Source organism: Patagioenas fasciata, chromosome 12, assembly GCF_037038585.1.
Source record: "Patagioenas fasciata isolate bPatFas1 chromosome 12, bPatFas1.hap1, whole genome shotgun sequence".
Classification (NCBI taxonomy): domain Eukaryota; kingdom Metazoa; phylum Chordata; class Aves; order Columbiformes; family Columbidae; genus Patagioenas; species Patagioenas fasciata.
The window spans coordinates 13,762,782-13,775,984 of NC_092531.1; the positions used below are offsets into that span (position 1 = coordinate 13,762,782).

Below are 13,203 nucleotides of genomic sequence, written 5' to 3' on the forward strand. Positions count from 1 at the left end.
TGCAGGAAAGGCTCTTGACAATGCACTGTGCCTTCTGTTTCTTATTTTCATGGGCAGATTTGTGTTGTACTCAGCTTTGACCTGTTGGTATCAGGCAAGTAAAGTTTCTCTTCTTCATGTTGTGAGTTCCCTCTGAGCTTACGCACTTCTCCTGGGAGGGTCACAAATGGAATGAGCTCTGAGCTGCATGGACTGAGGCTGTTGTGCGAGTCTGTCCTGTCCAGCCCTTGTTTCTTTTCCTGCCCTCCCTGTGGGTGTCCCAGGGCAGCTAGTCTGTGCTCGAGCATCAAAGTTACCAACTCGCTCTTCCAGTCCTCTGGGGTAAAGTCTGTCTGGGAGCCCTCTCCTGTTCCTGTCTTGTCTCCTCCTGCCCTCAGGCCTGTTGAGAAACTCTTCTGTACTAGCTCATTTAGGTAAATCTGAGTAGTAACTTGTTCTGTTTGTAAACTCTGTGCTTACATGCTTCGTCCCTTGGAAGCCAATTCCCCAAGCCAGGAGGAAGGGACGTCAGCCAGACCGGACTCGGCATGTCGGCTCTGCCGTGTGTGGCCTGGGTTTCCTTACCGCAGCTCTGAGCCTGTGGGGCAGGAGCCAGAATTTCCCTGTGAGCGGGTTCATCTGCCGACAGCAAAGCACTGAACTCCATCTCTAGGTTCTCTGCCTGCTGTTTGCCAGGAGAGCAGTGCTATTTGGGGCCAGTCTGGGGGTGATAACTGAGGTTTTTGGTCATGGCTATTAAAAGCATCACGTGACTTGGCTGTGGTCTAATTAGCTGCTCTTTCTAGGCAATATACCAGGTTTTAGTCACAGATTTTCTTGCAGGAAAGCACAGTACCTGGGCATCTGAGGACTGTGCCAAAGGGCTGCTGAGTGCTGGGGAGTCCTGCAGGAGGTGAGGAGCCCCATGTGCTGCTGCTCGGGGTGCACCTGCCGAAGCAGCCACTCACCTGTGGAGACGGGAGTGGACTCGGCTGGCTCAGATTCCTGGTGGGTGCCTCCTGAGGTAGGTACCTGTAGGAGAACCCAGCTGGGTTATGTCCCACCCTCTTCCATCTGCCCTTCTGTACCAAAGCACAGATGCTTCCTATGTGGATTCTGGTTTGTATGAGGCAGTGCCGGTGGAGGGAAGGTCTGCTGGAGTGCACACCATAATGAATTGTTGAAAGGAGCAGCAGGGATCTGCTGTTCAATAGAGAAGAACAATAGCGAGCAGTGATGTGAGTGGAAGTTGTCATGGAAATGGAGGCAGTGGCAGTGCTGGGGAGGTAGATTCCAAGGTGGGAATCAGTCTGGAGGAGATGGGCCCTGGTTCCTGGTTCCCTTGCCCAGCGCTGGGCTGGGGGGAGAAGCTGGGTGGGTGTGAGAAGATGTGCGCTCCGCTTGCTGCCTGGGATTGTCTTGATCCCTGTGTGCTCTTCTCAGCATTTAATGAACAGCTTCATGAGGCTAATTAACTCCTGCTCTTTATTTATCATGGTCATTACCCAGACTATGTTCTGAGCCTGAACAATGAGTTTATCCTTTGCCAAACTGCTCCGAGCATGAAAACAGCCTTTTGCTGTCGGTGCGCTTATGTTTGTAGAACAGCATTTGTACCTGAGACCTATATGGACCTTCTGGTGATGCCTCAGTGGTTACTTGATGCTTACTGGAAACTGAGAGTGGGACAGGCAGCGAAAGCCTTGGGAGGCTCAACAGGCCAAGCTCCCTCCTGCAGAAAATGCTTTTACACATGGAAAATTATTTTAGTTAGGAGGCTGAGGATGGGCAGTGGTTATTCCTGGTGCACGTCAGGGTGACCCTGGCTCTGTGGCTGTCAGGGTGCTGGCACTTCAGCCCTGGATCCTGCCTCATGCATTGTTTTCCCTTTTTCCTTCCTTTGCTCCAGCCCGGGTGATTTCCTGTGCCGTGGGGTGCGGAGGGCTGGGTGCATCCTCGCCTTGTTTTCCCGCTGCCATTTAGAGCCTGCCCAGCACAGCAGCACTTGTGTCAGATGATCCTAATGCTCCTCCATCCTCACAGTGAGTCTTCCTCAGTGAGCTCTGCAGCTTCGGCTCCTCCTCTGCCCCCGTGGGATGGACAGGGAGGAACAGGGGGCTCCCCGGCATCCGCACAGGTCAGCACTTCCCACACCCCTTCCCGCTGTCCCCTCTGACCATGTCTGTGCGCGGTGTCCCCAGTGCTTGAGGATGTGTCAGGGCAGTGGCTGCTCTTGGGGGCCCTGCTGCAGCGCCTCGGGCCCACCGGCACCGCTTCTCGTTTGGGCTCTTGGTGCAGCCGCATCGCATGTGACCCTGCACGGGGCTGCGCTGGTGGGACAGGCTGCCTGTGACACAGGGCTGTCCCAGCGTGTGGGGACTCGGCCGTGGTGTGAGGGGACACGGGGCTGTGCCAGCATGTGGGGACTCAGCCATGTTGTGAGGGTACACAGGGCTGTGCCAGCGCATGGGGACTCAGCCATGTTGTGAGGGGTGCAAGGGGCTGTGACAGCGTGTGGGGACTCAGCTGTGGTGTGAGGGGACATGGGGCTGTGCCAGTGTGGGGACTCGGCCCCACCATGAGTGAAGGTTCTCGGAGCTGCCTGTGCTGCCTTCCCTGAGAGAGAAGGTGCTTACACCAGGGAGTAAAGAGCTCGTGGGTCCCCCCGCGGGGCTTGAGCCAAAGTCCATTAAGTCTCCGTGTGGCTCTCTATTAACTGCGAGAGGCTTTTGCCTGTGGGGACTCACTAGTGGCTTTACACACATTCTAATGCCACATGTGATTACGCTGAAGCTGTGCCCTGCTCACTCCTGTTAATTAGTAACACAAAGGGAATCGGTGAGCAGAACAGTGGAGCGATGCAGAGTGGAGAGCCCCTGCAGAACCCTCCCCAGGACCTGCCGGTGTCACCGCACGGTCCCACTGCAGATCTGCTGACCCCGTTGTCCTCCTGGGTGTCAGGGAACTGTCACCAGCTTCTCCTGCAGCTGGGAAGGAGCAGGGGGTGCCTGGATCTGCCAGAAACTGCATCTCCCCTTGAGGATCCTTCAGTGGCTGCTGCTGGATGGCTCCGTTAAGTTTCCACATCCATGGCATTATCCCTTTCTCTTTTCCCCCCTTGGTATCTTACACCAGCTCTGAGAACCTGGAGGCACAGTGTAGCTGGGGAATTACTACTCTGAGGAAGATCCTGTCCCTTGGGAAAGCCTGGTTTTCCTCCCTGGTCAGTAAACCAGAGCCCACCAGCCTGCTGCTCCTCCCCAAACTGGTTTGCAGAGCAGCCCCCAAACCTCCCCACTGAGAGAGGAAAAGCTGGGAGTTACTGCCAGGGGTTGAGAGCTCTGCAGGGGTTCACCCTTGGGAAGGGAGAGGGCCCTGGGGCACCCCCAGAAACCACAGAGGAAACCCCAGCTCATGAGCCAAGGCTGAGATCCTTAAAGAAAGATTTACAGTGAGTGAAGGGGAAGTTAAATTGCAGCAGGTACATGGTCAGGGTGGTTTTCCTACCACCTCCAGCTGATGCTGAGCAAAAGATGAGGCTCTTTGGAACATGGTTTAGTGCTAGACTTAGGTTAGGTTGGACTTGATGATCTTGAGGGTGATTCTATGAGAGCCCCCACGAGTGTCAGAGGCAAAGGGCTCTGCTCCTCCCACCCGTGAGCATGGTGCCTGTGAGACCTCCCTGTCTGCAGGAAAGAAGGAGAAAAATAAGACCAATGTTTTCATTTCAGTGTTTTCAAGGGCATCCTTTCCTGTGAGAAACCACAGCCCACGCTGCACTTTGCAGGAGATGTGGGACGCGGCCGCACTCCTGGCCGCAGCTGCTCGCTGCTGCCTGTCCTGGGGACAGCTGGGGTGGCTCCTCTGGGGCCGTGCCTGCAGAAAGCCCAGTGTCTCTGCTCGCTGCCCCTCGTGAGATGGGAGAGGCAGGGGCACCGTGCTGCATAGATGTGCCTGCAGCTTGTGCGCTTTCCATCCCAGCTCTCCTCTTACAGCACACCCCAGCCCATGTTGATCCAGGTCATTTCCCAAATGGCTTCACATCCTCCTGAGTCCCAGCAGCCGCCCGGTGGGTCTGGGAGCCCTGGGCCAGACAGCACCTGCTAGCACAACAACCCAGAGTAGTGGGGGGACCCACGGGTTGCCCGACCTTCGCAGGGGACAAGGAGCAGCCAGCGTGCGAGGGCAGCGCACAGCCCTGGGCTCTGACACTGCTGTCACCTGTAATTTGCACTGAAGGGTTGCTAAATCCAGAAACAAAGGCTGCTTGCTAATTAGTTTATTCTTTAAAGCAGGAGTGACTTGCTCCCCCTGGAAAGGCAGGGGGATGTCCTTGTTGCTGGGGCTGGCTGATGAAAGAACAACATGCATGCACTTCATCCTCCACATCTCCCACAGATCGGAGCTGGCGGGGCAGTGTGGGTGTCACAGCTGAACGCTGTTGTTTGGAAATGAGCAGCACAGGCCCCTGTGGGGGGACAGGGGGTCCCTGACCTGTCTGTGCTGCAACCTGGCTGCCCCGGGATGGGCCTGGTTGCTCCTGCCTCAAGTGGTTTTAAGAGCAGACTGTGAGAAATGGCATTTTAATTCCCAAGGGTACTTGGGAGAAGTGAGGGAAATTTTGTGAAAGGCTCAAGGCAAACTATGCATTTGAACAAACTCCACAAATGAAACACAGGGCTGTGCATTTTTTAGGTTTTTATCAGTTTTTTTTCCCCTTTTTCTTCTTTGCCCTGCTCCTGCCCTCGCGTCCCCAGGGCATGTCCTGGGGGAGTGGGTGGCATCCAATGTTTTAGGAAGTCTGAGGTGATTTTCTTTGTTGTTTTTGCTTTTTATCTTTTTTTTTTTTTATTTGGAGAACATTGCCCAAAACCAATGTTTCACCCCCAAATTCTTCCTTTTCAGAATGCCAGCATGTGGCTTCTGCCCCCAGCCCTCTGCTGGCTCCCAGCCATTCCTCCAACTGCTACAAAACAGTCTTGCTGGAAACTCCTCATCCTCCCAGCGAAGGGACAGCCAAATAACTGCAGGTCTTGGCCCTTCTCCTTTCACCAGGTGCCTTTACACAGTGGGATAGGCTGCAGTTGTGCAGAGGGATGGGGCTGTGGGAGCATTGCAGGACCAGGAGGTGCTCAGCCCCTTGTCCATCCCCCCTCGGAATGCCAGCAGTGCTGGACCTGCGGAGGAACTGTGAGGTTTTCCCTCTGTGCGGCCTCCCATTGCCCGTGTTTAACCCCGGTGCACCCTCAGCCCTGTGCCACGTCCCCGGAGGTGCTGGGCGGCCCGGGCAGTTGTGCCAGCGCGGTGCCCAGACATGCCCGCACGTCCCTCTGTGGCACAGCCTGTTTGCCTTGTGCCGTGCCCGGAGCCTTTGTCTGTGCAGGGACACGGTTTGTGCCAGGAACCCTGCGCTTCGAGCTGTACCCTGCAGCTGCCCTCATGATCTCACACAGACTGCTTGCCACCTGGATTTTGGGTGCTGGGTCCCTTGGGGCACTCCTGGGTCTATCACCGTCTCCTAGGTCCCTTGGGGTACTCTTGGGTCCCTCCCAGAGTACTGGGTCCCTTGGGGCACTCCAGGGTCCCTCCCAATTTCGTGGCTCCATCCCGAACTCCTGGGACCTTACCAGAACTCCTGGGTCCTTTGGGGCACTCCTTGGTCCCTCCCTGAACTCCTGGGTCCCTTGGAGCATTTCCGGGTCCTTCTTGACCTCTTGGGTCCCTCCCCGAACTCTTGGGTCCTTTAAGGCATTCCTGGTTCCGTTCCGAACTCTTCGGTCCCTCCCAGAACTCCTCGGTCCCTTAGGGCATTCCTGGGTCCCTCACAGAGTCCTGCCTCTCTTGGGTCCCTCCTGAACTCCTGGGTCACTTTCCCGAACTCCTGGCTGGCTCTGGGACACAGAGACCCAGCCGAGCTGTTTGCCGGGGTGTGCTGGGGCTGGGGAGTGGGGTAGGGTCCTCCCAAACCTGTGGGGATTTGGGACTGTTTCCCTGTAGGAAGTGAGAGCCCCGGGGAAGGTGCTGCTGTCCCCCTGCCCTGGAGGTTTGAGACAGTTTGTGAACGCAGACCTAGCTGAGGAAGTCCCGAGTCCCTCAGTAGCAAAATGAGATGATGGTTGAAAGCCCCAAGCTACTGCAGTGCTCTCAGCACAGCCTTGGTTTCTTGCTCTGCTCCCTGTGCTGTTTCATACCTGGTTCCTCAGCCCTGCCGTGCTCCTCTTTGCCCAGGCCAGCTCAGCTGGGCTGGATTTAAGGCCCTCGTGGCTGAAAAATCTCCCCACAGGATCCTGGATGGTTTGTGCCACTGGCTGGGCAGCACCCAGCTGGGCATGGGCTGGGAGCTGCCACAGGACAGGGCAGCTGAGCTGGGGCGCAGCAGGAGGAGCCCCGTCCTGCAGCTGGTCCCAACGGGGACGGTTCCTGGCACAGCTGCTGCTCTGAGGCCGTTTCTCCCATTGGTGCATTTGTTACTGCTGGATGTTGTCACCTCTCAGGCTGCAGCACGCTGATGATTGCGACTCCTGCTCGTTTGGAGCACCGAGCTGGTGTCTGGGATGGAGCATGGCTCCGTTCCCGCCTGCTGTTCCCTCACTCTGCTTTCCTTGTGTGTTGGCCCATGGTGCCTTCACGGGGCCCCCATCACAACAGATGGGGTCCGTGGGTCTCCATCAGAGTCTGGGCACACCTGAGGCCGAGAGCCAGTGCCCAAGAGATGCCACGGGCACCTGCCTCAGCTCCTGACCCTGTGACAGCATTGTGCACGCCCTGAGGGAAAAGAAAAGTGTTTTCTGCAGGCGGAGGGAAAAGAAAAGCGTTTTCTGCAGGTGCAGACTGGCCTGGAGCATCCCGCTGTGTGCTGGCTCTGCAGGCCTGTGGGTGCCTTATCAGCCGGACGCTCCTGCTGCTGCAATCGCTGCTTTTGTTTTTTAACTGGGTGGGGAGTGGAAAACTGGTGTCTCCTTTCTATACAAACAAGAGGGATTTATTATTCAGGGGCCCAGCTCTCTGAATGGTATCAAATGAAGATCCCACCCCCATTCTCCTCTCACTGCTGAGTTCTCCATGGAAACGGGCTGAGCATCGTCCCTGTGCGTCCTGCGGCCCCAGCAGCATTGATGTGATCAGGGCTGGGCTCTAAATCAGCACCGAAATTTGGGCTTCCCATTGGCAGAGCTGCTGGCCTGTTCCAGCCCATGGGGAGCAAGATCTCCACTGTGCCCAAACCAGGGTGCTGGAGCTGGTTTGGGAGCCCTGACCCATGCGAACCTCCAGCCTCTGCCTGAACCCAGCTACAGGGGAGGTGACGATGAGGAAGGTGACAATCCTGCTCCTGAGGAGGGATAATTACTCGCTTGGGCTTCCTGGGCCGTGGCTCTCAGCAATTAGCCCATGGGAGGGGCTGGGGAGTAGTTGCTCCTGTTCATTCTTTCTCACGGGAGTTTCACAGCAGAAGCTCTTCCCCGTAATTTGCTCTGATGTGTCTCTTTGCCCCAGCTGAACCTGGGCGGCAGCTGCAACCTCACCTGCCCGCACGTCAGGATGAATCAAATGCTGGTCCTGCTGTGAAGTGACATCCGCGGTGGGTGTGAGTGTCCGCAGAGCTTGGGCTGTGGCTCTGCCCCAGCCCCTCTGCTCTCCAGAAATCCCCCTTATGCTGCCTATGGAGCATTTTGCAAACAGATGCAGTTACACATGCTAGTTTTATTTTTTTTTTCCTACTGAGAGAATTAATTATACATAAAAATTAATTTTGATTAAGAACTGGTGTGTGACAAAGCAGTTTGGATTTTTTTTTTTTAATGGGGCCAAACCCCAGCTGCCCCAGAATAACCCCAAACTGGTGCTGAGCCAGTCCTCTGAGCATCCGAGGAGATGAAACCAGTGCTCCTGCTGGCAGTGTGTTCCTGCCGACCCGAGTGGAAAAAGGCTGGAGTGGTGGGTGAGGACATTGCATCCCATGGCATGTTTCTACTTTTACCATGTTAAAGATCATGTCTGTAACCTGCTCTAATTTTAGGCTGCGGTATATCTGCCCAGAATTCCCAGCACAGAGGAATGAGCACAGGTGTAAAATTAGCTGGATTATTTCTGGGCTGGCGGTTACCAGTGCCCCGTCACTAAAAAGCACAGTGCCCGTTCGTGTCCGCACTTCTGCCTCCTGCGCTTCACACCAATCACCAGCCGCCTTCCCAGCCTGGATTAGCCTGCAATCCAAATCTTGTTATCCGGGCAGAGGTTTATAGGGAACGGACACCATTCCTGCATTCAGGAACTGATCCAGATTAGCATCAGTTAAACATAGCAGCCTTTCATCCCCAGGGGCTCTGGCTGGCAGGAGCTGGGACAAGATGCTTAATCAGAGACTAAGCAAGTATAAATGGTGTGTTTCTAGTCTCTACCATGGCTGGAGAAAAGATTATGTGAAATAACTAATATGGAAATGTTAATCAGTCCAAATTCCATTATCAGGAATGCTAAACACAGAGGAGGAAATGGCTTGGATTAGGGTGGCGTGGCAACAGACCCTCTGCCCCGATGTTTGAGTCTTGTGCTCCGTAATTTAAGGTTTTATTTAAAATACAAATAATTTTATTTCCCTCATCAGTACAAAAAACAAAGATGTTAAAATATACAGCAGCTGTAAATCAGTGCAGTGATATGTGCAGGCAGCCTGGAATGCTCTTCTGAGGCTGCATCAAAGCGGCAGCTCGTTAGCGTTAGCGTGAGCGTCCCTGCTAACGAGGGATGTGCCAGAGCCGTGTGTCACCGAGCGGCCGCCTGCTTTTCCTCCAGCACACAAACCTTAGACGAGTGCAGGCAGAGCACATCTTTACAGACTGGTTTCACTGAAAAACACTTTGCGCTGGCAGGACCTGCAAAGTCTGCTGAAATGAAAGGCTTTGTGCCTGAACATGACATCCTGAGCATTTGATTTTTTTAACACTGATTATTACTTTGTATTAGACTGGTCAGTTCCTCATTTCAAGGCTTTTCCCTGCTTGCTTTATCCTGACCTTTGTTTTCCAGGCCTTTGTAGTCAATACTTCTGAAGTGCCTCCGGCTTCTCCTGTTTCCATTCAAGCTGGAAACACAGGGAGGATGTGGCCGGGGAGCTGCCTGCCCTGCAGTGGAGTGTGATGTGGGGGAAATCCTTACAGCAGAGTCCACCCCAGCCCAGCAAACTGCAATTAAAACAGATTTAGAGGTGTTTCTCCCCTACTTTCACAGGCTGTGCGGGCAAGGAGCAGGGCCAGGCGATTGCGCATGCAGGCCAGCGGTGCTGGTTGTTTCAGAGGCTCTCGAATTATCTGCTGGGTTGTGGACAAGGAGGGATGTGAGAGTGGAAGCTGCCCTGTTAGCAGGACAGGGGTTGTTTTATCGATGGAGTCACAATGCAGATTGCTCACTCGACCTGAGTAACTGGGCAAACAAGTATGTTTAAATCACAGAATCCAAGAGGGAAGGGGACTGAGGCTGTTCAGCAGGGCTGGAGGCTCACCAGCTAAAACTAGCCCTGCATTTAGGCACCAAGTCCAGGAGCAGAAGTGTCCCTGCGGCCAGGGGTGTGGGCTCCTCGGGAGCAGTGTGGGATGGGGGTGTGCGTGCTCTGCAGGGGGATGAACTGCGTGGTGGTGCTGGGGGGGTCCTGGCTGCCCAGACAGTGTCTGGTGTCTGCTCTGAGCACACCCTGGCACATGGAAAAGCACGGGGAAGAGAGGGCAGAGGAAAGGCCTCTTTTTTTGCATAGTTCTCAGGCTGTTTGGGTATTTTGACCCATGGGTATTTTTTTTGTCTCTCTCTTGAAATGACAAGCCTTTGAGAAAACCCATCCTTGAATAGCAGAGAGCAGGCTCACATTACGCAGCGGCTGAACCCAACGGACAGGTATTTCGGGCAGCCCCTCACTGCCTTGTCTGGCGTGCCAGGGAGGCTCGGGAATGGGGACAGTGCTGCCTCTGCCAGGGCTGCTCCGTGGGCTCTGCAGCTACACCAGCTCCCAACTTTGTGCACAGATTGAGCCAAAGATCCTTTCCAGAACCAAATCCCATTTGCAGGAAATTCACACCCCGTTTGCCATTGGCTGGCAGCCAACAGGGAGTAGTAAATGCAGGCCCAAGATTGATTTTACAGGAATATCATGAACTCGGTGAATGCAGGAACTGGGCAGTGTCAGTGAGAGCTGGCAGCCATGTGCCAGCCCTGCAGTCACCCCAGGCACCCTGATCTCCCTGCGTCACCCCAGGGGTTGTGCATCCCCCCATCTCCACTTTTTCTTCTGCTGCATGCAGCCCTGTTCTTGCTCCTTCTGTGACTCCCAGTTTTGCAGCTGCAGCCCAGCCACAGTCACAGCTGAAGGCAGATTTAAAACCCCACTGGTTTCCTGCTGACCAGAACAAAGTGTGGCAGATAATGAAGCTGTTCCGTGAGGCTGGAGAGCTGATGGTGCTGCTCTGGCTTCAGAGATGCTGCTGTTCAGGATTATCGCAGGAGATGCGGTGGTTGCTATTATCACGTAGCAAATCCGTCCCTGGATGGTTGCTAACCTGGGACCCTGCTTGCTTTGCTCCTCATCAACCTCATAATGAATCTCTCCTGTGCTGATGGGAAGTCCCAAGAAGAGCCACGGTGTGAGGGAGCTACTGAAGGTCAGGGGGCTCTGGTTTCACTGTTGATGCATTTGAGCTTAACCAAAACTCTGAGCTGTTGATCACACATACAAGAACCTCAGGAAGAGCTTTTGCTTTGCTACTGACTCCACTGCTAAAGCTTTGGAAACTGCGACTGGTGTTGCCTGGAAGCGCTGGGTTCCGGTGTTGCCTGGAAGCGCTGGGTTCCAGTGTTGCCAGCCAGCAAAACAGAGCCAGCAGGACGCGGAACGACAAGTTAAGGACAAACAGCCATTGGAGATGTTCCCCTCTGAACCATGTGCTAAGGACAAACAGCACTGGAGATGTTCTCTGAACCATGTGCTAAGGACAAACAGCCACTGGAGGTGTTCCCCTCTGTACTGGGCTGGCTCTCCATTGTCTCTCTGAAGAGCTGTCTGCAGCTCGGCTAGTGTTCCGATTTGCACACTGTATGTTCCCACAGAGACATATTTTTCTCTCTCTTTCACTGCAAATGCATCAGTCGGTAGACAACAGCATTGTTACTCCCTGTCTGGTTTGTTCAATCAGGCCCATGAAGGCATCCAGGTCTGGCGAAGTTCCTTTTGATCTCTGCATTCCTTTAGGCTCCTTATCACTCCTCTTTATCCCTGCTACTTGTCTGTCCTCCCCTTTACCGTGTTTATGGTAAAGCTTTATCTCTGTCACCATACCAGCCCCTGGGTGCTGGGTCTCTGTCCTGCTGCTGCCATGTCACTGGTCCCAGCACAGAGGTGACTGGTGTCCCCCTGCCCGTCTCTGCACGGAGCAGCTGGGCACTGTCAGAGCCTGTTGGGATGAAACGCCTGTGGTCCCCCAGATGCTCCAGGCCAGCCCACGCAGGAGCTGGAGCTCAGGGAGTGCTTGCAGGATGAGTTCAGGATCTCCACGTTTCCAGATGCTTGTTTTGTGTTTTCTGCCCTCATGGCCGTTCCTGAAGTGTTTTTCTAATCCCGCAGGCCTTGCGGAGAACCCAGGGCTCCCTGTTTGCTCAGGTTTGCTGTGTTTCTCCACAGATTTGCCCTGGGTGTCCTGGGAGAGCAGCTCCTCTGGTACTGGAGCTGCATTATCTGACTGAAGCTCCTGCTTTTTCCTCCTGAAAACCCTGCTTTCATTTGCTGTGTAGGGAACCAGATTATAATGCTGACGATTTCCTGATGCATGTGTGAACACAAGATTTTTTTTGCACCCACTGTTTCCAGTTCTGGCTCCAGAGCACTCCCCTGCTCCGGTACGACCACAGAGGATGTTACAAAGTTCAGTCACAGCTCCCTGGGTGGTAACTGCAGTCTGAATATGACACATTCCCTTTAGTTTCACTGGGAAATTCAGCTCCCTTACACTTCTCGGAATGTGCTGCTTAATTAATATGATTTGTCACACAGATGCTGCAGACCACGGTGCTAAAACCCCCACAGGTTTCCTGGCTGTCTCTCAGTGCTGTTGTCTCATCACAGCAATTGCACTTCTTTGAAAACTTATTTGCCTTCTCTCAGCAGCAGAGTGGAGACCCAAGACAAGATGCCTTTACATGGACGTCTTTCCTAGCGGTATTTCAAAATCTTCCCCTCACAACTGGAACCAGAATCCCATGCAGTTATGAAAATTAAATCAGCCACTTTCCTGCAAACGTGTGGGAAAAATGGAGGAACTCTTCTGCCTCAATGTTGGTCCACAACCTGAGCTTTACCCGCTCCCACTGCCAAAACAGATTCCCTGCCTTTGGGGATTATCTTATTTTGGGGTGTATTTTAATCATCAATGAGTACGCAGGACAGCCTGTTCTGTTGGCTGGCTGGGCAGTAGCAGCAGTCCTGGTTTCTACACCCGCTTCTGACCTGATGAACAGCTTTGCGAAGTCATATCCCCCGTTCCCGTTCCCTTGCTGCCCTCTTGGTCACATGCCGGTGGTTCTGCACTGCGGGCATGGTCTTGTGTGGGTTGGGGCTCTGTGCTCGGTGTGTGGGGCTGAGCGTTCGCTGCAACTTCCAGGCGCTGCTCTGAAATAGCTGCGAGGAAAAGCCACAGCAGCCAAGTTGGCAGCCGAGCTTTTGTCAAATTCAGCTCCCAAGAGATTGGCACACACTTTGTTTTTCCCTAGGCTCGGGCATCACGCCAGACTGCTTCAGGAGCACAGTGTGTAAACACTGGCTGCACGGAGGTTTCCGTCTAAACATGTTTCCTCCCTTCTCCCTTTCTCGGAGCCCAGAGCAAAATGGGGGTGAAAGGAGTAAAATCAGAGAATCACAGAATCATTTTGTTTAGGAGAGACCCTCGAGCTCATCAAGTCCAACTGTTGCCCACCCCTGGCACTACCCCATGTCCCTGAGAACCTCATCTCCGCGTCTGTTCAACCCCTCCAGGGATGGTGACTCCACCACTGCCCTGGGCAGCCTGCTCCAATGCCCAACAGCCCTTTGGGGAAGAAATTGTTCCCAAGATCCAACCTCAACCTCCCTTGGTGCAACTTGAGGCCGTTTCCTCTCATCCTCTTGTTTGTTCCTTGGGGCAAGAGTCCAACGCCCCCCCTGGCTACAACCTCCTTTCAGGCAGTTATGTCCTTGCAGTGCAGGCTGTG

The 13,203-nt window shown here is 54.2% G+C and overlaps 1 protein-coding gene across 3 annotated transcripts in view; it reads left to right on the top strand.

Moving 5' to 3' along the window:
* The first annotated feature begins 1,978 nt into the window (after positions 1-1,978).
* The window catches only part of UACA (uveal autoantigen with coiled-coil domains and ankyrin repeats), a 47,431-nt gene continuing 36,206 nt past the window's right edge, over positions 1,979-13,203 (top strand). For all 3 annotated transcript variants that reach the window (XM_071813921.1, XM_071813923.1, XM_071813922.1), the window contains exon 1: positions 1,979-2,116. In XM_071813921.1, coding sequence (XP_071670022.1) covers positions 1,994-2,116 — 123 coding nt within the window. In that variant the 5' untranslated portion in view covers positions 1,979-1,993. The remainder of the gene's footprint in view (positions 2,117-13,203) is intronic.